This window comes from Petromyzon marinus, chromosome 37, assembly GCF_048934315.1.
Source record: "Petromyzon marinus isolate PM22_M1 ecotype Great Lakes invasive population chromosome 37, UKy_Petmar_22M1.pri1.0, whole genome shotgun sequence".
Classification (NCBI taxonomy): Eukaryota; Metazoa; Chordata; class Hyperoartia; order Petromyzontiformes; family Petromyzontidae; genus Petromyzon; species Petromyzon marinus.
Window position 1 is genome coordinate 22,871,558 of NC_133703.1, and position 26,957 is coordinate 22,898,514.

The following is a 26,957-nucleotide window of genomic DNA, read 5'->3' on the forward strand; positions in this document are numbered from 1 at the left end:
CACGAAAGCTTTAAGTCAAGAGTGAACAATTTGTTATGTCTATCTTTGCTAAGTTCGTTTATTCCTGTGCCTAGCTACAGAGTGATTCTGGGTCAGATTTAAATACATTATCAACATTGACTTTCGACAGGATTTAAATTGCCACTGGGAAATGTAAGCCACTGGGAAGTACAATTAACAAGCATTATCCATACATTTTTAGACTCGCTGATTTCTTTCCCTGATTCATTAAAGAGAGGTTCTTTGTGTTCTGTGCGGCGTGCTAATGAGTGGTCCTGGCAAAGCCCTGTTTTAGGTTGTGTATCAGAGGTCTTCATTAATCAGCCCGCTCGGCAGATGCAACTCGCTTGCTGCTCATGCCTGGCATTCTGCCACAGTTTTAATGTGGCACCAAGAAGATGGATTTTAGTGTGCGTTGAGTTCATCCATTGGTCAAGTGTCTAAATTGAGTGTTTGCTGTAAAACTTGCCAAGCAGTTTATTACCATTGTGAATTCTCACTTCTGATTGCGGTCTACTCTTGTTGCTTTATTTTTAAAAGTCAAACTGGCAGTGGAGCAGCGCTCATCTTCTTTGGTGGCTTTGAGCCAGTGGTGGATATCCCTCATTCCCATGACAGTCTCTGCATGGGATGAACACCATTGACTTGCGGGTTTCTTTAAAACACAACGTAAACTGTCCTAGATGTTGCACATCAGTTTAGCTTGTACGTATGATATCCGGTTGTTTGTTTTTCTTTCTGCTGAAGAGCGATCTTGCCTCGTGACACGAAACATTGAGCAACGTGAAAGTGATTAACCCCTTTTTCCATGCCACTTATAGAGTATTCCATCGGCAACAAGACCCCATACGGGGGTTGCTGGCCACGGTTTAAGAAAAGAATGACCCACAGCTCGGGGTAGACATTTAATTGTATAGCGGAGCTGGCAAAAAATAGCCCTCGCACTCCGCCCACGCGGCTCGCCAGGTCTATCACTCGCGATGCGCAAAGGCCACCTTCACGCATAGTGGGGCTGAGTGTCCAACATTTAATTGTACAGCGTGACTCGCTAAAAATAGCTCTCGCACTCCGCCCATGCGACTCGCCAGGTCTCTCACTCGGCTATGCGCAAAGGCCACCTTTACGCACAGTGAGCCGAGTGTCCACCATTTAATTGTGGTCACATGCACGTGGCCTTAGGGAAGGATTTTCCAATGAAAAACACCTCCAATTTGACCGGTGCCCGTGGAATTAATCGCACGGATGGTGTACTCTATCTGCACCGCAAATGACCTTTTGTCACTCGGAACAAAAATGCCTGCAAATCTGTGTCATATGGCCTTGCCCTTAGGCTAGCATAAGCATTTAGTGGTGCCTCATACGGCCGAGTTTGTAGATGTCCATCTACGCTAATTGAGGCAGATTTCGACACGCTTACGTCGTCCGCACATGAGCCCCGCGCGTCTGGGTCGTTTAATTGTTGCGTGATTTTTTTTTATTTTTTTTGTAAAACATTTCCTGCAGATTTTAGCTGAGTTTGGAACACATGGCGGACGAACGCGTTGTAAATTTAAACCACGGCGTTGTCCGTTCGTAGTAATGTCAAACAATTCCGTTTGCTCTTGAGACCAGTTAAAGCACCTCCGATTAGCACGGTTGGCTACGTACGGTGTGAAAATATAAGTTCCACATACATCCTGATGTATGATTGTTCGTAATGCTTTATTTATTGTTTTATTATGCATGCTAGGTCGGTTTACATGTGCAATGCAATGTTGTATGGCACCTATATGCGCTGAGTCTCAAAGCACTGCGCAGAAACAATAGACTTTCTTCTTCGAGGCAGTCGGTTACTAGGCAGAGGATGTTTTTAGCTCGGAGCATAGACTCCACTACATTTGTATCAAATGTCAGCTCTCTAGCCCTTCGAGAAAATGATCACAATGTACATCAGTCACTCGCAATCAGTTATATCACATTTATTGCAGCCCTTTGTCAAACCGCGTCTTGATGGCATAGACATATGGAGAATAGCATCACAATGTCTTAATCTTTGTGACCTTATAAATCACTCTCTCTCTCTCTCTGGCCTCTCTGTGTACAGTGAAGAAGGATCATTGCTCAAAATGTCACCGATTGTAGAATTTTTTTTTTAAATGTTGAGTTTTAATTGTTATTTGTGCCTGGGCACCACTGCCAATTCAGTATCACCACATAATAAATTTATATTGACAGCATGCATATCTCATGCATTGTGGTGGAGCACTGCTGTTATATGTAAGCAACACTCTGTGTGGGTCTCTACAAATAGATTTTTTTTTAAATATTTGTTTCTTGGGTCTGTTGACTTTCCAGGGTTGTTAATAAAATATTGATTGCTGTGTGGAACAGGACCCGATAGTTTAGCTGGAATGCTCTTGCAAATCAGATCCAGTAACCCAGCAGCATTTGTTTAACAAGCCTGACTGCTGTTGAGACCCAGAAAGTCGAAGCCTGCGCAGCGTTTCCTTGCTGAAACCAAATGCTGTTGGATAATATTGATCTGAAAAGCCAATCGGCCGACGGCCTAGACATTATATTTACTTATATATGGAGACAATAGAAGAGAGTTTGGCTTCTGTAGACATATACTGTGTTGTTTGGTGTATCTGTATGCTGTACTTTGATACTATTCCGTACGGCATTTGAGGCTGGACGAGACCATGACAGCGCGGGCACACAAAGGCACATTGCTCAGGTAGAGGTTCGTATATGAGGGTTAAAGGTCATCGCATGCTGCCTGCACAGCAGGCGTGAAAACCGGCACGAGCAACCCTTGTGCTTTAATGAAAAATGTGCGTCCACAGCTACAGAATTTTGCGACACCTTATTCCCCATAACGTGACGGAGGTGTGCGTCAGTGCCGAACACCTTCCTCGCCTGATTATCTTCTCTCCCCAATGGCTCCGCCTTGAAGCTTTAAACAAAAAAAAACATCTCGGATGTGAGCGTTGCCATGGTGAGCCCCGCGGGGTGCATCTGCCGGAGCAGCCGCAGCCTGGCGATTCACAATCATGCGGTGATTGTGAGCCTTGCACGTGTCTTGAGCTGAAATTCCAGTGCCACTTTTCGACGGCGACGTTGCTTATAACCATATGTGTAATATATGGCGCTTTTGTAAATCCACTGCTGGATGATGGCCTCCCTATATTCCCTGCTGGATGAGGGCTACTCGACATGTTGAGGTCCACGTTATCGCTGCTGTGCTAGGTGTGATTTGTTTCTTAGTCCACTGCTGGATGAATGCCTCCCCACATCGTGTGGGTCATGGGGGGGGGATTGTTATACCATACTTCACGCTGGTCAGTGTAGTTTGATGAACACAGCATAGAATCACAGGACAACATGTTACCACTGCAGCATGTTAAAACCTTCAGTCATCCTCCCCTGAATGGGAGACTGCTCCATCTATGTTGTTGCCTGTTGTCTGATATTCTCTTGATGTGGCCATTCACAATATCAATTCATTCCTCATGTTCAAGTGTGGGTTCAAGAAAATTCCTCAGTGCCGAGAACTGACCATCTCCTTCCAGTGAAGCATCTTCATTGGTACCTTTGTAATCTTCTCTCCTGCAGTCTTTTACTCTTTTTTCCCTCCTCTGGAGAACAAAATAAAGCCTCTTAAGGTAACATTTTTAGTTCACCCTTGTTCTGCAGAATCATGAAATGCGGTTCCATTATGAACCCAATTGTCATTGTACCGTGTGTCAAAGGTAACATGTCAGACGAATAGGGGTGTTTGATTCACTGCTTGCTTTCCTTCTGCCATCAAAACAATCGAAACACACACATGAACTAAACTGTTTTAATTTTTCCAATTAATATATATTGTTGGTTTTAAGTTAAAGTTTTGAGCCAGGTGAGAACTCAAGAGACAAGGATAGTCCAGTTTGCAAGAGTGACCTTGATCACCAAAATGACAAGAGTACAAGAATGAAGCAAATATAAATCAGAGCTAATATAACCAATGACTGTACTTGAAAATGTGGGATAATTGCGGATGGCTGAAACCCAGATTCGAGCTCAGGACTTGGGCAGTGCTGGTTCAATGCTCCGACTCATTTCTCTAGAATTGATTTTTGTGTGTGTTTAGTTTGTTGTTCTTCCCCCGCACCGCCGATTAGCACGGTTGGCTACGTATAGTGCGAAAATAAGTTCTGCATACATACATACATACTGACACAGCATTAGCCCTTCTGAGCCAACCATTTACTGAGTCGTGTAGCCCATGGATGCACAAACTCATTTGTGATCATCCCCGAACCACAGGGATGACCACGCCAGTCCCATGTGACTCACCGCTGGTACAGGCAGTTGTGGTGGGTAGCCGCAGCCCTGGCGTGGACATTTTTATTGCCACCTTTTTAAGGTAGAAACAAACCAAGAGATGTCATGGGAAGAAGGATATCCCAGAGTGTATTATTGCACAACTGACAAAACACGGGACTTTTAAAAGTCCAGTAAAAACTTACAGATTTCCCAAGACAGCTGCCTCAAAGAGATCATGATCCTGGGACACCTAAGACAGGTGACAACCCTCGTGGACATGCGGGGTGGCACAGGCGAAACCGGCGTTTCACGGAAGACAAAGCGTCTCTGGGCCTGTGCTGTCATTTTAAAGTGGGCACTCGGCCATCTGAGGGTTCGAGAGGCTATGTTCTCCACGTGTGCAGTGGCGGTTTTGTGGCCAAGAGGACAGCTTGTGTGTCGCGTCATGTACCTGGCTCTAAATGGTCATTCCAGAAAAGACGCCAGGTAGTTGATTGGACGTTTCACAGCGGAGTTTAATGACGCCACTTTCAGTGGGGCCTATTGACGTAGCCGTTTGCCTGTATCTCACCCGTGGCGATGTTTAAACCGCACCAGGTACTCATTTGAGGCTGAGTTGACCTAAGGGAGGCCCAGGACCGATTCACATAATCGTCACTGGTGTTGGCCGTAATCGGGAATTGAACTCTAGTCGCCGGGTTCTTAGCGCAGTGTCGCGCTAACCGTCGACAAGAGCATCCCGTCTGTAGTTGCCTTTCATAGTACTCTACCTACCTGTCCCAAAGCACGAAACACTTAATACGATGACCATGCTACAGGAAGGCAGGAACATATGGTATGCCCACAGGTACCAACCTGTGCAGAATGCCAGTTTCCAAAAATAAGTTTTTTTTGCATTAATGACATATTTCTTGAAATGTGTTTTATATTCTAGGTGTGCATTGAAACAAAGTGTAATTTAAAGCTTTAGCTATAGCCATTTTTACATGAAAAGAAAACAACGAAGACAAACTGGTTTATTTTGAGTTTATGTAAAACCAGGTTATTAGCATTTGTCTTTTTAAAATGTTGTACATTTCAAGCCACCTAAACGACGTGAGGCTGAAGCGGTCCCCGCAATGGTTAGCACGCTGCACAATAAACCTGGCGACCCAAACTGAGTTCCCGGATACGGCTGACCTCTGTGGTGAGTCACATTTGAACCGGTCCTGGGAATCCCTCCTGCATCAACCTTCACTGATTGTTCTGGCGAAGTTTGCTGACTGACGCGGCATAGGGGGAGAACTTCTTCCGACGTTGGATTATTTCAAAAATAAATTGCTTCGTTTTCTTTAAATATTTCGGTCAAATTGGTTGCATTCAGCCAGATTGTGCTATCTCATGTAAAACAAAAATGGATTGTCAAAATCAATCTCTATTTTAAATCTCATTGAATGAAAAGTTTGTTATTTTTTAAATATTATGTAAATCCTACTACTACGAAGAAAATATAGTTCAATATAGCAGCACAATTGCAAACGAGTGTCTCGACTATGCCCTCTGGTTTTTCTGTGATGATAAGTACAACTCAATACTGTATACCTGTTGTTGATTGAGAATATTGTATTCGACTGAACCAAATCAAAATGTAATAACGTAAGACAGTTTGCTTTTATTCTCAGACAACACAGATTTATCACTGATACGTTTTGTATTTGCAATGTCTGCTTTCACAAAATTCAATTGGCTTACAAAATGATCATTCATTGTGTCTTTGAGTTCCCAGCTGCTGTTTGAAGAAAATATGAAAAAGGTGGTTCATGTGTTGCATACAGTACGAAAAGTGCGTGCAGGAACACGTGTTTTCAAATGTACATAAGCAAACACTAGTACCCCTGGGCTCACAATGTCACACTATTGACATGATGCATTTAAAGTTTAAGCTTTAAGATAAAAAGCAATGTTTGTTTTACGGTTTATGACAAACAAGATACATATCCTCCATATAGCCTGAACAAACTTTTGGGCCAAGTGCTGTGAGCGATCACCTAATGAAGGCTGGTACGGCACATGAGGGGGTGGGTGGCCAGCACTACGCTTGGCCGTCTTTTTCTCCCCAGTGGCGGTTTTTTCACACCGCACAAGGTACTAATTTGAGGCTGAGTCGACCTAGGGGAAGCTCGGTTCAGATAATCGTCACTGGTTTTGGCCATGAGCGATAATATAATCGAACTCGGGTTACTGGGTTCGTAGCGCAGTGCGCTTACCGCTGCACTGCCACTCCCCACAGCAAAGACACAAAAAAGATCCCCCATATAGCCTTAACAGACTGTAGGGGCAAGTGCTGTTAGCGAGCACCTATGAAGGCCGGAACGGTACACGAGGGGGTGGGTGGCCAGCACCACGCCCGACCGCTTTTGTCTCCCTAGTGGCAATGTTTACACACCGCACCAGGTTACTCATTTGAGGCTGAGTCGACCTAGGGGAGGCCCGGGACCGGTTCAGATAATCGTCACTGGTGTTGGCCGTGAGCGGGAATCGAACCCGGGTCGCCAGGTTCATAGCGCAGCGCGCTAACCGCTACACTATCGCTCCCCGCACACAAGCAAACAGCGTATTCTATACACGTGTAGCATATATTTTATTTTTCACTGGGAAAGATGTTTGAAAGAAGTAAAGTGACCATAAAGTTGCCTTTGATCGGATTGCGTTTTTGGCAGAAATATATTTATCATTATAGAATATGCATCCCGTATTCTTTGGGTCTTTCGGTAAAGTCACTTAGATAGATTGAAAGAAAATAACAAAAAACTACAATATCCATCTGGTTATTTCATCATGCAACTGGACGGTACGTATTCGCATTTCTTCCAGAAATCAGTTTGGCGTCTGTGATTCCATCAACCTATTTCTAGAAAAATATATACTATAATGTGAATTGAAATCCGCGTGTGCATGTTGATTGCTATCCTGGCAGACGGAAAGGAGGCCATGAATCAAACATCCCCATTAATCTGAAAGCATTTTCACATGTGACGCATCATAATAGGATGGTTTGGATTAATATAGCATCTAAATGCAACTGCATCTCAAGACAAAGGTGCGACATGTGCATCACAGGCACAAAATGGAGGTGCTTATATTCTTCAAATAAGGTGCAATTCAAGTCACTTTTTAGATAGGGACGGTCAATCATAGACAGGGGACCAAAGGGAGGCATTGAATCTCGACTTGAACACGGGCAGCACACTTCGTCGAGTGGAAGGAATTCAAGACCTGAGAGTCCGCAGTGGATACAATGGTGACGGCATGGTGAGCGAAGGTTGGTTCAGTTTTGCCCGTGGTTGCTGGAGCTGAGAGTACGTGAATGAGAGTAGAGTGAGGTGAAGGGAATGAGGGTAATTATTTTATAGTTTACTCTGAACTCTATGAGGACATATTGGAGAGATCTGAGGAGTGGGGTGACGTTGTCCCATATAACTATGCATGTGATGAGTCTTGCAGCAGCATTTTGGATTATTTGGAGTTTGGAGGTGAGTGATTTTGGCGGGGGGGCTTAGCAGAGTAAGTTGCACTAAGTCAAGACAGGATGTGATGAATGCATGGATGCGGGTCTAGCTGGAGCTGGGGCAAGGGACTGGCGGATCTGGGAGATAGTTTCACGGGGGGCGGTGGGGGGGTCAGAGGTCCTGCAGAGCTGAGAGATGAGGGCCAATGACTCGCAAGGATGCGGCGTGATACCAGAGTTCATGTTCAAAGTGGAGCACTTTGCTGAGAGTGAATGTTCCTCAATCCTTGCATGGCCCTGCCGTCTAAAGCATTCTATTCTCTCACCGTTGTCCAAACGATGTCGAGCGCCCTGAGTGAAGGCGCTCTATGAATATAACGTTTAATTATACTGCATTTTAGCTCGAGAAAGATTTGAACCAATTCAGGACGAGCACACATCAAGGTAGGGTACGAGTGTGGACATTAAGGGTGGGTTCGTGAAGTCAGTAGTGATGCAGAGCTGGGTGTCACCAGCATAGAAATTGTGTTTTTTTTTCCTCCGAGTCCTCTGGCTTTTCCCTCCACACGTAGCAACATGCATTAAGATTATTTATCTGCTTTAAATGTCCACATAAGCCACTTTGTTGAGCTATCCTTTGTGGTCAGGTTACTTCTGAAAAAAGATGCTGATAGCTCAGTGGGCTTTACCTGGTAAAATAAAATTTATCGTTTTTTTATTATTTTATTGTTTCCCTTCTATGTGACTTTACCGAAAGAACCAAGAATAGGAATCCCTGCAGTCACGAAAGCTTTATAAAAATTGTTTATAATAATATAATAATAATTTGTTTACTTAATTTGTTTGTGTGATTTCCTTACCTTTCCTTTACTCCGCACTCCTATTGTGTGTGTTGTATTGTTTGTTGTAACTTTCTGATCCGCCCCGACTGGACATCTGTGTAAAAAAGAGCTTTGTAGCTTATTGGATTCCTCCTGCAGTATAAATGAGATTAATCTTGTGGCAGCTGAAGATGATTTAGCCAAGTGGGGTGGAGGGAAGGTTGGTGGGAGACGGATGGAAACAATCAGCTGGGCCGGGGATGTAGCCTCGTGGTTCACAACCACAGCACGAGGGTTTCTGGGAAGAAGACATCGGACCATAGCAGCAGTGCAGAAGGAGCATCGCTTTGAGAGGTGGGAATAGAACAAGGAGAGACGTGCGCAGGAGATGGCTCAGTCGTTATTGAGACGCTCAAGGAGGATCGAGTGGTCGGTGGCATCGAAAGGAGCAGTGAGGTCCGGGAGAACTTGGAGTGAGATCCTTAATGAGAGGAGAGAATAGGAGGTTGTTCAGCACACACAAAAGTATCAGTCTCTGACCTCTTATATGAATGACCCTGACGGAAACCAGATTGTACTGAGTCGTGGAGACTATAAGCATGTGACTTTAAACGAAGTGCCATATCCATATATATATTGCTGGAGCATGATTACTGAAGCATGTTGTCGAGCAGCCATCAAGGTACACCGCGTGAGTTCATTACCTTCGCAGTCTGGTGAACGTTATATTAAGTTTACAAATACAAGTGGCACATTGGTAACATTTTTCAGTTTTGCATCCTGATGATTTTTGGAATTAGCCGCAAGTAACTTTATTTGCTCTCTGAGGGCTTTTCATTTTGAACTATTACATTTTGTAATGGATTCTAAATCATTCGGGGTAAAATCAAATCACATATACAAATAAACTAGCCTTTGGAACGAAGGAAAATTTGCTTGGAGCCTTGCAAATGACTTGTTATAAATAAAAAAAAGAGTATTTTTTTCATAAAAAGCTAAGCCTTGTTCGTCATATGTATCAATGTTAAATCGTCTGCAGTGTCCCCTACCACAGTTTCACATGAGGTTAAATGCATTTAATATGTATTCATAATTTATTTGCAGTCTTACGCAGTCGTTCCGACTGCTGCAGCTGCTTGCACAATACCTGACGATGGAACTGAATCTACGAAAGATTAACTGGGCACTCAGAAAAATAAATAAGTCTTTGCAATTAAGTCATAGCTGATGGAACTGCCTGCCAAGCCTGGCAATTTGGAGTATGCTTAATTTGCCTGCATTATAATCGGGTTGCTACTTTTATTTTCTTTTTTAATGAACAAACATACATGAATACAAATAAAGAATGTTTCCGATCATGCACACGTATGTCTGTAATGTATTATTGCGGTCATCTTGAAACCACACACACACATTCGATGTAGTAAAATAAGAATGGGGTTTGTTGTTTTAACTGGTATTTTTTTATGATTATTACAGTAATAAATCACACAATAAACACATGGTGCGAAGCCTACATCACCATGTGCAGATTTAATAATATTTAAAATCCCACTGGGATGCAAACGCAGCTGATGCCTAATGCATACCCATAAAAGAACAAACAAAGACGCTATTAGATACACCCACTGTGCTACAGCTTGCCTCTGGGCATGCAAACACGCGCATTAATAATAAAAAATTAAATCATTATCACATTAAAACACTACCTTGTAATAGGTTTACCATCTGTGCCTGGTTCCAGTACCTTCACTATTTCTGCATGCAATGTATGCATTGCACTCGGTGGAGTGGACATGATATAAACGTCTCTTGTTTAGACATAGGTGCCAAGTTTCCCATTTGTTAACTTGAGAATACATTTAAAACAGTGACGAAATGGGGGAGGGGAAATGTCCAATGAGCCAGCGTTTGCATCTCAAAGCATCTTCATACTTTTTGGTTATGAGTGCTCGGTGTGACCATACTTCACCATGCTGGTTCCTGCGGGTTGTTCAAATGAGTATCGATAGGGGGGCCCAGGACAGGTTGAGATATAACTCACCACGGATGTTAGTCATGGATAGGGAGCAAACTCAGGTCACCAGGTTCATAGTGCAGTGCGGAAACCACGTGCCACCGTTCCACCTATTGCGGCCACACTGATGTTTTTGTTCCCCAATCAATGTGTTGCTTCTTCTGCTCAGTATGCTTTGTGTACTTTTAAACTTTAGTCAAAATGTCTTTGCGCCGTACGTATCCTGCCACGCTGAGCCACCAGGTCATAACCGGCCTGGTAGCTCTGCGGTAGAGCGAGTGGCACACAATAGGATGGTTGTGACTCCAAATTCTGCTTGGGGTGGTGGGGGGGTTGACTTGGCCCATCATCCATCTTGTGTCGATAAAATGTATACCACTGTGGGGAAGTCAACAGTGGTGGTCCCACCACTGGCTCAGGGCTGTTGACTCTTTCCCGTTTTGAGACGTCTGCAAGTTGCAGGGTGGGTGTCCCGTTCACCGCTGAATCTCGGAACGCGCAAGTGCTTAGTGGTTAATTTTATTTTGAGAGGCATAGCACCGTTGTTTTAAAACACATCGTATACGCTGCAGAGAACCGTACCGTAGTGACACGACCGCACTCTACGATAGCTGGCGCCAAACTGTGCCGCACGCCCTCCCGCATGGCCTTGTGGGAGCCTTGGTACCGATAAAGTTACGTTGTGTTATTTTTTCTTCCGGTTCCGTTCCGATGACGTAGACGTACAAACACGTCAATCATCGGAATGGGAAAGGGTTAACAGACATTGCCTCAATGCCCTTTTTGAGCAAGAAAACACTGACTTATTTGCAGTGCCACACCACGCTCTGCTGAGCATATCTGTAGATGAGCAGTATGCATCTGGGAGTGTTTACATGCGCTAAAAAATACCGTGGGTAACCGGTTCAGCCAATGCTGCCTTAAGCTCAAATTAATGGATTTAAAGTCCTCTTAAGAAATTCAGTGAGAATTGGATGCGCAATTAGTCCATTCGCACGACTGGAGACCATAATGTTAATTCTTTGCATCTTTTCTCCCTCCAGTCGTGTTCACATGAGCAGGTGATTCACAAAAAACACACTGGGGTTTAATGTGGCCTTGTAGATTAAAGTGGTACCGCTTTCACGAATTTCCAAATTCCTCAATGGATTTTCGCTCGAGTAAGTCATCTCACTTTACCACCCCCTTGTGAGCTGTGGACAATAGGAAATAGATGCATGCCAGCAGCCCTTTGCTTTGCGGCTCTCGTTTAGGCTTCGCAGGCTTTCACTGTGCCGTCTTCCGTCGTTTGGCAGTATGGAGGTGCCACTTGAATACGGACACAGGGTGTACTCTCGGAGATGAAAGCAAAGCGTGAATTCTGTACATTATAATATTCAGAATGTGATTTCCTGTTAAAGTTTTCATATATATTTGTTTTGGTCAGAATCGCAATCCTTATTTATCCTGGAGAAATCTGATGAGCTATGAAGCTCTTTTTCACATCTCCAGGAGACATCATGCATATTCAGGACAGGTTTATTTTATGGAATTAGGCCACTTAGTATTACATGTAATAAACGTTTTTCATTCTCGTTTTTTTCATTTCTCATGCTGTTTGTTCCCTCTTCCCCCCCCCTTCTCGCCTTACCATATGCTGTAATGAAAAATGGCATGGCGGTAAATCAGCCACGACCCTCGGGACTTGCAGACGTCGTCAGCGTTAACGTGGCCCCTGAGACGTGTAATCGCACGTGCCAGTCACACCGCAGAGAGCGACGGGGGGGGGGGGGGGGCGGCGGTCGGGGGGGGCGCATGGCTCCGCTCGGCGCGTGGATAATTCAGTGGCGCGTAAATGTCGCAGCGTTACTCTCGTTTCATCCTCCTGACTCGCAGACGGGCATGGCCTGCAGCAGGTCCAGCACTTCTGTCCCCTGAGTAACCTTTCGCATTACCGTTGGAGAGGATGGGATGATTGTGTGTGTGTATTGTGTGTAGTGGGGAGCGATAGTGTAGTGGTTAGCGCGCTGCGCTATGAACCCGGCGACACGGGTTCGATTCCCGCTCACGGCCAACACCAGTGACGATTATCTGAACCGGTCCCGGGCCTCCCCTAGGTCGACTCAGCCTCAAATGAGTACCTGGTGTAGTGTGTAAACATTGCCACTAGGGAGACAAAGGCGGTCGGGCGTGGTGCTGGCCACCCACCCCCTCGTGTACCGTTACCGGCCTTCATAGGTGCTCGCTAACAGCACTTGCCCCTACAGTGTGTTAAGGCTATATGGGGGATCTTTATCTTTGTTATCTTTGTATTGTGTGTGAGCGTTAGTAGTGTAGCGGTTTGTGCTACGCTGCACCCGGAGCCTGGCGACCCGAGTTCAATTCTCGCTCATGGCCAACACCAGTGGCGAATATCGGAAGCGGTCCTGGGCCCCCCCGAGGTCACTTCAGTCTTGTATGAGTACCTACTGCAGTGTGAAAACATCAGCACTGAGGAGACAAAGGTGGCCAGTGCTGGCCAAACCACTCCCTTGTGTGCCATTACAACATTCATAGCTGGTTGCTAATATTACAGTGTATAGGCTACTTGGGAGAGCTTCAGCTTTTATGTGCGTGTATGTTCACACACTTGCAATACAGCATTTTTCAGGTGAGGCTGGTGGATTGCATAAGAAAATTTGTGTGCCTAAAATGCCCAATCTGCAGAGGGAGAAATGTGCCTCTAAAAGGCAGTATAGCAGGTAGATTGTCACTATTTGTATATTTTTGCGTTAATAAAAAATATACTTGAATGAACTGTCACCTTCAATCATGACAATTCTTCTAACCGACGGGGGGACTGAATCATTACACCTTTTATGATAGCAAAATCGGTGGATATGTCGCGTGAACTTGGTATGGGCTTCTCTTTGGTTAACTCGGCCAGAGATGTGAGTACCTGTTGCATTGCGTTCAGCAGCGGCGTAGGGAAAGACGGCAGTGGGCCGGCTCTGTCGACGCTTCAGGCGCTTGCTGACTTTGTTACGGCTCCTGAAACGAGGAACAAGGCGATTGGCAAATCGCGGAGGCGTGTGACCTGTGATTGAATGGCTCGCGTGGGTGTGTAAATGGCGCGCGGTTGCCCTGGGCTCACCCCTGCCGCGACCTCTCAGTGACTGCGGTGAGGAGGGTGCCACGCTCACACGCCTCCTCCTCCTCCTCCCACCGTTCGACGTTGCCGGAGTTACACTTACCTGCGTTTCACCTCCCACATTGCACCATCGTCATCTGCGTCATTGCCCGCCCAGACCGGGCTTACCGATTCCATAAGTAATCCACTCGTCATCATCATCATTGCAATCCATGGGCAGATGTAGCCTGAACATTTCGTCATTTCGTCACCAATTAGTAAGCAATTACGCTACTGATTACGAGTTCGATTAAAGGACAAATTGGATAACGGCGGAAGCAGTTGGAGATAACAATTATCGCTTCTCTTCCCACGTGTGCCGCTGGACGTGAGGTGATGGCCGGGCTTGGTGATGTCACCGAGGTCAGCTGCATAGCTGGGCGTGGCGTGTGGGGGTTTCCCACCTTCAGGAGGCAGATGTCGAGGTGGTTGCCATTTTAAAAATGGGCACGAGTAACCGAAAAGTTGTCCAATTATATTGGACTACTTTTTTTGTGATCCTACCTCTGGATCGTCCTCATTACAATGCCATAGATCGTCACAACTCTAGATCGTCCCATTACAATTTCCTGGATCGTCCCAGCTCTTGTGATAATTTATTATGATGCGGATGCTGGACAAAGTGACCTCGAATCCGCTCTTAACGAGCGATGGGGTGGCGGCCACCTCATTTGGTCGCCCTGCATCATTGGTGGACATTCCATCTTCCCATGGCGAGGGCAAGTCTTTTCAGAGAACGACACTCGTGAAGTCGTACGCATTTTATTTCCCCCGGAGGGATGATAGGTTGAGTAAACCCTCCCCTGGCTGGGATTTGTGAGTTGAGCGCATTTTATCAAAAGTATGCCGTTATAATCATGCCACTGCCCCCGCCCGTGTGCAGCTTACGTTCATGTACGCGTGTGCTGAGTGAAATCGCAGACTTAGGTTTCCTCGCGTTTCCCAACACCTTGGCACTACCGTGCTCGGTGCTATCTTATCCCTGTGCTAAATAATAATATATTATATAATATATAATCATTATATTCACGTTTGGACACTTGTGAACTCGCTGCTGGACAAAGACCCTCCCTATGCTGCTGTGTCAGTCACCGTGGTTGTTGTGGCCATCGACATCAGTGGTGTGGGTTATTGAGGGCAGTCGTCACGTTATAAATCATAATTAGTTTTATAATCAATTTGTAATGGTTAATTTGTTCGTTTATTATTTCATAGAATATGTAAATAATAATTTGCCGGAAAGGAAGCACAAAGTGTTAAATATTCATGTACTCATTAATTCAGTTACTGTTTTATTAATGTGAGGGTCACATAAAAAAGTGCAATTACTGCATCGTCCCAATATTCTCTATGTCACCAAATATAATATTGAGGCAATCAAAAGAGTCTTAAGACCTCCCTCTACATACTTAGATAAACACGCAGTTTGATAAGAGGGTAAAGCACGCTCAGATGTTAAATGTGAAGTTGGCTTCTTGAAAGGATTGGCTCAGGACCTTACCAAATTATGTTTTATCCACTACATGAAAAAAAGATTCGCTCAGACTGGTGGATTCACTGTGAGAGAATCAAGACGAATTCGGAGAGTTCGGCGCTTTGTGCAAACGCACCGAGCATCTTGCAAAGGCAAGGAAGGATGACAAATTAGTCACTTTATTTCACGGAAAGGCCCCATTCAGCTAACAAGCTTTTCATTGGCAACCTGGCCAAAACGGCAGGCATGTAACATGGGAAGGAAGGGTTTACATGGGTTGCATAGAACAAAAGCAGGGGCATTTTATAAACAAGATTAATTTATAATAATAAACAACCGGAACTATGTACAATGGAAATCGAGTAGGCGAGTTCCAAAATGACAATGCACGAGACGAGTGAGAGAACTCGCATGTGGGATGTAATAATGGCATTTATAACAGACAGAATCACAGTTGCATTTCCTATTTTATATTGTCTTTCCAAAATTGGAATTTTAAAGTCTGCAGAGTGAGTCTATAACAGCGCCTGTACTCACCAAATATTTTTAAGTGTCAGGTTTTGGGGCATTTTATAGCCTGCAACCCAATAATAATAGCTTAATACTCCCCAATAAAAACGTAAATGGCTGTAGCAAGTGATAGCGCTGTAGTGGAGGTACTTTAAAACCACTTACCCATCAGCTTTCACAGAGGAAATTACTGTCGTTTATTAACAAAATAAAACAAATAATCAGTTTCATGGTTCACCGTATGCCATAATTTAATTTGGCAGTGTTCATAGACCTGTTGACCTCCTTTTATTGTCACGACTGCCATCGCATAAATGACCTATAACTGTTCAAGAGCTGCTATCGTTGTATTTGAACAACATATATCAACTATGATGGATAGCATTGGTTCTTGCAGACTAATATTTAATTCCCAAAACCCTCGGGTATGTTGTACTGCGCGGAAATTACACTTGAATGGTTCCCGTGGAAGTTCATCCCATTTTATAAACAGGCACAGTAGTTTATTCTTATATAGCGGTCGGGATGCCCTTCATGATATTTCGTGACTGCTGTCGTGTGGCATGTGAAATAATGGCGGTGAAGATGGCCTGGACATGAAGTCTGTATGCACTGTGTTCAATTAATGACCGTGATTGTTAAATTCTTCAGCTAAATTTGGTACGTTCATCAGCGCACTGCGCTTTGTTGGTGGACAGATGACAAGGTAAGGGAAAGGTGCAGTCCTTTAGTTAATTCCTCATGCCATTGTTGCCAAAAGGGCCTTTTACTTACAGGAGCTCGAGAGAGAGCTCCTCCACAGAGTACTTAGGAATTCGCTTTCATGCTCGCCAGACATCTTGTATGTATGTACGTATGTTGACATTTTTTCGCATCGTTCGTAACAGGTGCGGGGGAAGGACAACAAATGAAACACAAAAAGTGGTTCTCAAGAAATGAGTTTTCAATCCAGAATTAAAAGTGCATAACTCCAGTGGCTTCCTAATATCGGAAGGAAGAGTGTCCTAGACGGCCACAGAAGCGCATCTGAAAGTGCGGGATACGGTGCCCATCTTTGTTTGATGACCAGCCAAAAGCCGCTGCTGCGAGGATGACCAAAGTTCGCGGGATGGTTTATGGTCCTTGACGAGATCATTAAGGTATTGTGGTTCATTTGCGGCGAGCACTTTGTGTGTAATGAGTGCGACCTGGTAATATATTCGTTCGGCAAACCAGAAGCCAATGCAGCCCGGCGAGCACTGGACGGACACGGTCGGATCTCGCAGCACCCGTCACGACACGTGCAATAAAATTTGTACACGCTGCAGTTGGAACAAGTGGGAGGACCCACACTCTACCCCACCATATGCAACCTGGTGGTCGACTAACCGTCGGCAGAGCTGGCAAGAATTAAGAAGCTTACCGATTGTTTCAACTGCCACACAAAGAGATTTGAACTATTGACCTCTTGATTGCAAGCGGAGCATATGCTCACCATTTCATCATGGCAGATGACAAACCTATTCTTACGTGCCCTTTAAAATAGGGCTGTTATTTTTTTATTTTCCCTATGGTGCCTTGAGTGCTGTATATATTGCACTGGCATACTCAACGAGTGTAGTGGATAATGTGGCATTTAAGCTTTGAGTTGTGAGTGTGTATGCAATTGTGAGAAATATCAATCTTGATTTGAAGCTTTCGTGACTGCAAGAATCCATACTCTTTGGTTCTTTTGGTAAAGTCACGTAGGTATAAAAAATAATAGATCACGATGTTTCGATTGCTTGTGACTTTACCGAAAACCAAAATAACCAAAGAGTATGCGGGAAATATCATCGGGTGATCCTGCCAGAATTTTCTATCAAATTTAGAAATTATGAGAAAAACCCAATCACAGAGAATAATATGTCTAAGTTGTCATCAGGAACTTAAGCAGTATCACGGGAAATTCACTAGATAATATCTTTTACATTTTATTTCTAGTTAGAGATTTGCTTAACTTGCCTGTACTTTGCACCCTAATCAGTTTTTTGTACTGTTTGTTGTAATTTTCTGACCCACCCGTGCTGGACATCTGTGAAAAAAGAGCTTTCTAGCTCATCGGATTCCTCCTGCAGCCTAAATGAAGATTCTGACTCTAATTCTGTAAGCAGTGACCCACCAGTAACACTTATTATAGCCACCACAGGTAGACTTCCTTATGCTGCATTTTTACAAGTGGAAGATGCCAGGGGAAACCAGCATGGATCGTCGTTGCATTCGTGGCCTAGATGACGTTCGCATTGAAGGGGAGAACGTTCACCGGGGAGATGGAGTGAGGAAGCCAGCGGGTGTGGAGTTGCCGAGTGGATTGTGACATCGCAAGATTCCGTTTGTGATGAGCAGTGACATCTTGCTTGGGGAGGCGTTCATCTAGCAGTGGATTGATTATGGCTGATGGTGGCGAGCTGGGGGGAAGCTCGAGGGCAGATGAAGATGTAGTGTCGCTGTACATGAGATTAATTCTCACTAAGGAGGTGCAATACAATACAGACACATGTAGGGAAGTCTCTAAATTTGTTTTACATTATTTAGAATTGAACGGCGATTTGAATGTGTTTGCACATAAAACAGATACGAGGGGGCTACCAAAAGTTCCGTCACCTATCAAAGGAGTCAGCAGCGGGCAATGCGTTGTGTATCAGGCCACAGACTTTTTGATCACCGCTTGCATCGTTGGATGTCATTCATAGTCGTGGCATATTCCACGAGCCATTGCGATCTGGCTTGCCACACCGGCCCGTCTCATCTGTTGGCATACAGCACATTTGTGACTGCAGAAAGAAAGATAGAGGCCCTTGATTAAAACCAAGTGAGATATCACTGAAAACAGAGCTATTTTCAGGGGAGACCTGATGGTCTTTGTGTGCAGGTTAAAGATGAGTTTGGAATTTTAAGTGCAATTTCAGATCTTTGTTCGTGTTTTTTTATTTGAGCATTTATTTCATGTAGTAATTACATTTTGTTTCATGCTGACACAAGTGACATCACCCGATGTCACATGACACCACATTGGGATGGGAAAAGAACGACATGTCATGCAAGTGACGTAATGTTTTCGGAGCTTCCAAAATATTGATTTATCATATGCCGATAATGGGGAACACATCCCGAGTGCGGGGTGGCATGAGGGGAGCATTAGGGGGTGTGTGGGGGGGTACTAACCTGGCCCTAACGCCACAGCTTTTGGTAAGTGGGGTTTAGGATGCCAGGTCGTGCGTGTTGTCGCGAGGAATTGAGTTGGGATGGGCATCTGTGCGTCGAGGCTCCGCGTTGCCTCACCTGCGTGATGAACGCGTGTCTAAATGCCGCGTGTCTATCGCCACATTTCTATCCCCGCGTGTCTAAATGCCGCGTGCAGACTCACCCCCCGCGTCCGCCAACCGCCAGCGAGCGGCCCTCGACGGTGATGCGCGTCACCGTGCGGAGACCGACCCGGCAGCGGCAGCAGCAGGAAGAGGCTGCAGGGAAGACGCGGCTGCTGGTGGTGCGTCCAGCTCCTCCGGAAGCTGCTGCCAGTCTCCTGCAATACACAGGTAATCATATCGGTCACCCTTCCCGAGGACTCTGAGATCGTTCGTGGGATCGCAACTGCCTCCCTCTCACCTCTCATCTCACTCAATCCCCATCTACTCATTCCAATACCTGTCCCTTTTCATCTCATTCCACTGCCCTCCACACACTCTCCTACTGCTCACCTCTCACCTCTGTTCGGCACCACGCACTCTCCGACCGCTCCCCTTTCATCTCGCACAACTCCCATGCACGCGCTCTCTGCCTCAAGCCCCCTATCACTGACTATATCTCAAAAACATGTGCAGATATTTTGATATACGGTTGCATTTGGTGAGATGTTGACTACCTCGACCGGTATACAGGAGGGCTGCGTGACATTTCCACACGACAAGACACTTTGTTGAGCTATCATTTGTGGCCAGGTCGCTTCTGAAAAAGAGCTATAATAGCTCAGTGAGCCTTGCCTGGTAAGATAAATTTAGTTTAGTTCATAGTACTTTAAAATCCACATACTATTTAACGTCATAAGCCCTGTACCCTCGCCCACTCTTGCCACATTCCATCCCCTGTCTGCGAACTCACCTGTGCCTCTCAGCTGCGTTTGTGTTTCTGTGTAAACTTGTGTCGCCGTGCTGCCCGTGCCACACGATGCTCTTTGTTGTCTCCTCCTCGACACCCCGTCCTGCCAACTCTGACACAGTCCCCACCTAACTCCCCCTTCTCCCTCAACCTGATGACAATTTCCGGGTTGCGCTGCGTGGTGAGCGTTTCTTCCCTCTTGCTCTTGCCCCACGCCACTGCAGGGCATCTTCAGCTCCTGAAGATCCGTGCAGTAGTGCGTGCCAAAAGCTCCTGGAATATTCCTGCAATAGTGTGTGGTGATAGCACCTGGCGATGCCCGCATTAGTGTATGGTAAAGGCTTCTGAAGATATCAACAGCAGTGGGAAGAGACGCTCGACATGCAACCTGACCCAGAAACTGACCGTTGCATTACAATTGGCTGCAAAATCCTACGTTGTAAATTTACAACTTGTTTTTAAGTCTATATGCCGACCATTCACAACTCTAGTATCCCCATTGCTGATATTGGTGTGGTTCACAAAGGTGAAAGATCAGTAACTTTCAATAAAAATAACCCCTCCAGGCCAAACACTCTTTTCTCTCGCAAAGGCTGCTGGCCATTGTGTTAAATTGATGCACATCCTGTGAGGACACATTCCCACAAAGCTATCTCTTGAACCGTTTAATAATAGAATAATCCAGTTCTTTTTTTACCCAAGAAAGCGTCGCTGGATCTCCAGTCTCGCTGTCTGTAGGGAAATGATATCCGGCAATGTTGATCTCATTCTGTTTTTTGAGTATTTTTGGTTTGTGTTTTGCGTTTTGGCAAACCACACACACAATAGAAGGATGCAGACTCTGCGTAGATAGCCCGTTATCAACCTACTTTCTGTACTGCCTCTTTAAGGGAACCTTTGCACTGGCAAATAGGTGTGTGTGTCTCACGCAGTTTCCATCACTATGTCATCCACCAACTATGATGACAGCTTTCTGGATTGTGTGACTATCAGGTAATTTTATACACACACATTAGCTGCATCTGCAGCCCTATTAAATATTACACTCTACTCCGTGAAACTGAAGGTATCATCCATTTTTATCAAGTAATTGTTTAATCTTACTTTGCAGATGCATTAAGACCAAATTATCTCTTCCTCTTTACTGTTTTTTTCAGCACTTAGCAAAGTCATTATTATAACGAACGACATGATAACTTTTATGTAAATAACAGGAAATATCTTCTTCCTATAATCTCTTTGTTTCTTTCCAGAGGCAAATTGAAAACGAAAGTATGCTCTCAAAATCCATCTTTCCATTACAGACACTGGCTTCAAATTAAAAGTTCTGTTACGTAGTCACCGGATGTATTGAAGGTATTTGTCAACTTCTTTGGTTCTTTCGGTAAAGTCACGTAGAATGAGAATGAAATGATAAAATAACACAATAAAATTCTCACGACGTTTCGGCCACAACGCAAGCGGCCGTCTTCAGGTGAAAGGTACAGACCTGTCGGGACGACAGAGCTTCTGTCGTCCCTGTCGTCCCGACAGGTGTGTACCTTTCACCTGAAGACGGCCGCTTGCGTTGTGGCCGAAACGTCGTGAGAATTTTATTGTGTTATTTTATTATTTCATTCTCATTCTACGTGACTTTACCGAAAGAACCAAAGAAGATGAATCCTTGCAGTCACGAAAGCTTTAAATCGGTATTTGTCAAGTGTTATTGTTACTGACCCCCTCTCAATCAGAAAGATTTCTGGCTCCCAGGTGTCTTTTATACAGGTAACGAGCTGAGATTAGGAGCACACTCTTAAAGGGAGTGCTCCTAATCTCAGCTTGTTACCTGTATAAAAGACACCTGTCCACAGAAGCAATCAATCAATCAGATTCCAAACTTTCCACCATGGCCAAGACCAAAGAGCTGAATAAGGATGTCAGGGACAAGATTGTAGACCTGCACAAGGCTGGAATGGGCTACAAGACCATTGCCAAGCAGCTTGGTGAGAAGGTGACAACAGTTGATGCGATTATTCGCAAATGGAAGAAACACAAAAGAACTGTCAATCTCCCTCGGCCTGGGGCTCCATGCAAGATCTCACCTCGTGGAGTTGCAATGATCATGAGAACGGTGAGGAATCAGCCCAGAACTACACGGGAGGACCTTGTCAATGATTTAAAGGCAGCTGGGGCCATAGTCACCAAGAAAACAATTGGTAACACACTACGCCGCGAAGGACTGAAATCCTGCAGCGCCCGCAAGGTCCCCCTGCTCAAGAAAGCACATATACATGCCCGTCTGAAGTTTGCCAATGAACATCTGAAAGATTCAGAGGACAACTGGGTGAAAGTGTTGTGGTCAGATGAGACCAACATGGAGCTCTTTGGCATCAACTCAACTCGCCGTGTTTCGAGGAGGAAGACTGCTGCCTATGACCCCAAGAACATTATGCGTTGGGGGTGTTTTTCTGCTAAGGGGACAGGACAACTTCGCCGCATCAAAGGGACGATGGACGGGGCCATGTACCGTCAAATCTTGGGTGAGAACCTCCTTCCCTCAGCCAGGGCATTGAAAATGGGTCGTGGATGGGTATTTCAGCATGACAATGACCCGAAACACACGACCAAGGCAACAAAGGAGTGGCTCAAGAAGAAGCACATTAAGGTCCTGGAGTGGCCTAGCCAGTCTCCAGACCTTAATCCCTTAGAAAATCTGTGGAGGGAGTTGAAGGTTCGAGTTGCCAAACGTCAGCCTGGAAACCTTAATGACTTGGAGAAGATCTGCAAAGAGGAGTGGGACAAAATCCCTCCTGAGATGTGTGCAAACCTGGTGGCCAACTTCAAGAAACGTCTGACCTCTGTGATTGCCAACAAGGGTTTTGCCACCAAGTACTAAGTCATGTTTTGCAAAGGGGTCAAATACTTATTTCCCTCATTAAAATGCAAATCAATTTATAACATTTTTGACATGCGTTTTTCTGGATTTTCTTGTTGTTATTCTTTCTCTCACTGTTCAAATAAACCTACCATTACAATTATAGACTGATCATTTCTTTGTCAGCAGGGGATCAAATACTTTTTTCCCTCACTGTACGTGTGACCGCATCTCAAAACTCTGTATTGAGTCAGTGGGCATATTTATTTTACAGAGAATCAATCGGCCATAGACAAAAAAAATGAAGAGCTTGAGCCTGAATTTGAACAACGGCAGTGAGTCGACAGCACAGATGGTTGTAGGAAGGAAGTTCCAGGATGTGGGAGCAGTAGAGGAAAATGAGTGACCTCCCGCTGAGCGGAGGTTCACCGGGGACTGAGACTAAAGGCCTTGGTTGGTTGCTGGCGTAGTGAGTGCTTGGAGGGGGAGTAGAGAGATGAGAGAACAGCGGTAGGCAAGAGTGAGCCAGTTGAGGATTTTTAAGACGGTGAGTGTAATATGAAATGCAACCAGGTTTAGAGTGGGAGTCAGTGTAGGGTTTAGAATATTGTGGTGACGTGGCCTCGTTTATGGGTGTGGGCAGCAGAATTTTGGATCATGTGAAGTTGGAGATGAGGGGGATTTGACGAGGACTTTGAGGAGAGTTGCAGTAGGAACAGCTTCAGACTTAACTTGTCCACCGTCTGTTTCACAGTATGTGCCTTGTGTGGTGTGTAAAAACATCACCAATAGGGAGACAAAAGGTGGTCGGGCGTGGTGCTGGTCACCCACCCCCTCATGTACCGTGCCGGCCTTCATATGTGCTCGCTAACAGCACTCGCCCCAACAGTCTGTTAAGGCTATACAGGGGATCTTTGTCTTTGCCTGTCAGCGAGCCTTCACTCACTACTTTTGCTTTGGCAGATCAAGCATAGGTCATGTCGTGTCATGAGTCTCCCAAACTCGCTGGGCGTTTAAGTGGCCAGGAAATAGTTGCAGAGCAAATTGGGTGTGTTACGCGTCTGCAAACCGTCGAGAGTTTACTGCTCGTATGTGTGGTTTCTCTTCAGGCACTCTGGGCTTCTGTTCTACATGTGAAAACGTTTGACCCATTTGGAATCAGCAGAACATCCCGTTCTAAGACTTTTCGTTGAGACTTACGAAAACTTTTATACGTATGAATTGTATTATTTTATTTTTCATAACCACTGACATCACTGCAAAGTGAATGAATTAACCAATCAAAACATAACTGCAAAAAAATAACTTCCATGGGACCGAACTTTGCATTAATACTCGGCGCACAGGCACTATTATGACCGAATTTCAGCTTGTAAATGTAGCACTAACTTTTGCTTGCCGTGATGTAGCTATGACATCAGGATTACACACAACAAACATTGCTTTTCAATCTTGCGTTTATTTTTCGCACCAAAATTTACCATTCTTGTTTTTGGTTTGACGTTCTTTAAAAAAAAATTGCCATGAAAAGTTTTGTCTCGACTTTGTTATTGTATTGATAACTACATTTAAATATGACTCACCACTGCCAGATCAATTCATTGTAATGATGTTATCTGACACCACGAGTTTACTGGAAATGGTGAAGCGTTTTCCTTGTCATTATGCAGTGCATTTGTAAAGTTCAGGATTTGTAAGTTAATTATCGGTAACTGGTGCCCACCTGTGACATCGCCTCTCGTATTTCTTTGTGCACTTCTCAGCCTTTTTTCCATTTCGTTTGTCAGTGTCCATATTTATAATCCACACGTTATGGCAGGTATTATAGGCTGATTAAAAACGTACTTCTTTAGAAACATTGGCATGATGCTGGGAACTGCACTTACAATGAGGAACACATACATTATCGAATATATAAATACGCTATTTAGTGATATCATTAAGAAAGGATATGTAAACTTGGGCAGAGCACACTGCTTGAAGGAACGATGGCCAGTGGTCAAGACTAACGATGGAGTGGCAACGAAAGGAGGTAACGCTTCCGAGAGAGGGTTCCCACTGGGCAGAAGAAATAACGAAATAAGCTTGTGCGCAGGTGCTCGATGGGTTGCTACATCACACAACTGTGAGAGATAGCGACGGCTGATTTGGTCATGGCCGATGATGATGTTTATGATGAAGCTCCCTGTGGTGGATCCTACTACGGTGGGTGGTTCAGTCTCACGCATGTCCCACGTATGTGATTTATTTAACTCGGAAGTGCACATGGCTGACATCACACATGTCCCCCCCCCCCCCCCCCCCCGAGTGTCACAGGAGCCCCCTCGTGTTCCGTTTACAGGCTCTGGTCACGCCACTGGCGCTTGGTAATTAGTCTGAAAAAAACTCGTTTGATTGTTTCCCCCAGCAAAGGAGAATTGCGAACAGAATTACTTCATAAGCACCAGTTGTGTGAAGTGCCACTCACCTGTAATGTGACGTGTCGGAGACGGGCCGTGCTGAATTGATTGAGGATACAAGTGCACGATGCACTTGAGCGTCGGGTCGAGAGATTGGCCCCCGTGACATTTCACTCGGGGAGTCAAGGGGCAGAGTTGGGATTTTAAAAAACAATGAGTGTCATGTGTAGGCATCACATCCAAGTGAGTGACATAATAAAATAATGATAAATGAGATATTTACCCAGGAAAGCCATACTGAGTTATCACACTCTTTTTTATGAGGGTCCTGCACTGTGTTTTTATTTGATTTATTTTAAGATGTTTTCAGCCAATTAATCACGAGTGTTTATGCAAGTGGGATTCCAAAACCAGAGCACCCGGAGAAGACTCACGCAGGCGAGGGGGGCAACACTGTGCCTGGGCAGGTGGAAACGGATGGGGGTTAGCCCCCTTTGGAAACAAATGAAAACAGTTGGCGGTTAGCCCACTTGGAAACAGATGGAAACAGATGGCGGTTAGCCTGCTTGGAAACAGATGGAAACAGATGGCGGTTAGCCCACTTGGAAACAGATGGAAACGGGTGGCAGTTAGCCCGCTTGGAAACAGGTGGAAACAGGTGGCGGTTAGCCCGCTTGGAAACAGGTGGAAACAGGTGGCGGTTAGCCCGCTTGGAAACAGGTGGAAACAGGTGGCAGTTAGCCCGCTTGGAAACAGGTGGAAACAGGTGGCAGTTAGCCCGCTTGGAAACAGGTGGAAACAGGTGGCGGTTAGCCCACTTGGAAACAGATGGAAACAGGTGGCAGTTTGCCGGCCTGGAAACAGGTGGAAACAGGTGGCGGTTAGCCCACTTGGAAACAGATGGAAACGGGTGGCAGTTAGCCCGCTTGAAAACAGGTGGAAACAGGTGGCAGTTAGCCCGCTTGGAAACAGGTGAAAACAGGTGGCAGTTAGCCCGCTTGGAAACAGGTGGAAACAGGTGGCAGTTTGCCGGCTTGGAAACAGGTGGAAACAGGTGGCGGTTAGCCCACTTGGAAACAGGTGGAAACAGGTGGCAGTTAGCCCGCTTGGAAACAGGTGGAAACAGGTGGCGGTTAGCCCACTTGGAAACAGGTGGAAACAGGTGGCGGTTAGCCCACTTGGAAACAGGTGGAAACAGATGGTGGTTAGCCCACTTGGAAACAGGTGGAAACAGGTGGTGGTTAGCCCACTTAGAAACAGGAGAAAACAGGTGGCAGTCAGCTGACTTGCCTTCCGGCCTTCTGACGAGCCATGGTTATGTCGCCTCCTCGACACCCACTGGAAGGGAGTTGCACAACACTTGTGCGGTGATTCACCAACCCTCACTGCCTCCACTGTGCTGGATTACAGGCCACTGCCCAGCTAGCAGTTCACTCCCCCCCCGTCCCCCCACACTACATCACAATTCAATAAATCGTTACGATTTTATTAAAGAATCGTCCATTTTATTCTTCCCCGGCCCCTTGTCTCCCCCCAGGATGTTAGTTACCTTTCCCCTTCCCCCTTTCCCCTCCCCATATGAATCTTCATGCCCCTGCACGTGGTCCCCACTTAGGTGGGCCAGCGAGCTCAATTTATCCTGTCCATAAGGTCTTGCCATGCCAAAATCGGGTTGCTGATCGTGGAGTTTCTGTTCCCCTCCATTTGCGATCAGCGTATTGTACCGGGCTCACGTGTTGCAATCAACACATTAAAATAAAAATAATCGTTTCTTTATTCTAACTCTAGGGCAGGCTGAATAACAACAGGGGCAACTCCCTTCCTGTTAAAGCAACAAAGTCGAAACA

At 45.3% G+C, this 26,957-nt stretch overlaps 1 protein-coding gene across 3 annotated transcripts in view; it reads left to right on the forward strand.

Annotated features, from left to right (window-relative positions):
* The window catches only part of MYCBPAP (MYCBP associated protein), a 90,534-nt gene that overhangs the window by 11,072 nt on the left and 52,505 nt on the right, over nucleotides 1-26,957 (forward strand). For all 3 annotated transcript variants that reach the window (XM_032967043.2, XM_032967042.2, XM_032967041.2), the window contains exon 4: nucleotides 19,124-19,298. In XM_032967043.2, the coding sequence (XP_032822934.2) occupies nucleotides 19,124-19,298 (175 nt within the window). The remainder of the gene's footprint in view (nucleotides 1-19,123; nucleotides 19,299-26,957) is intronic.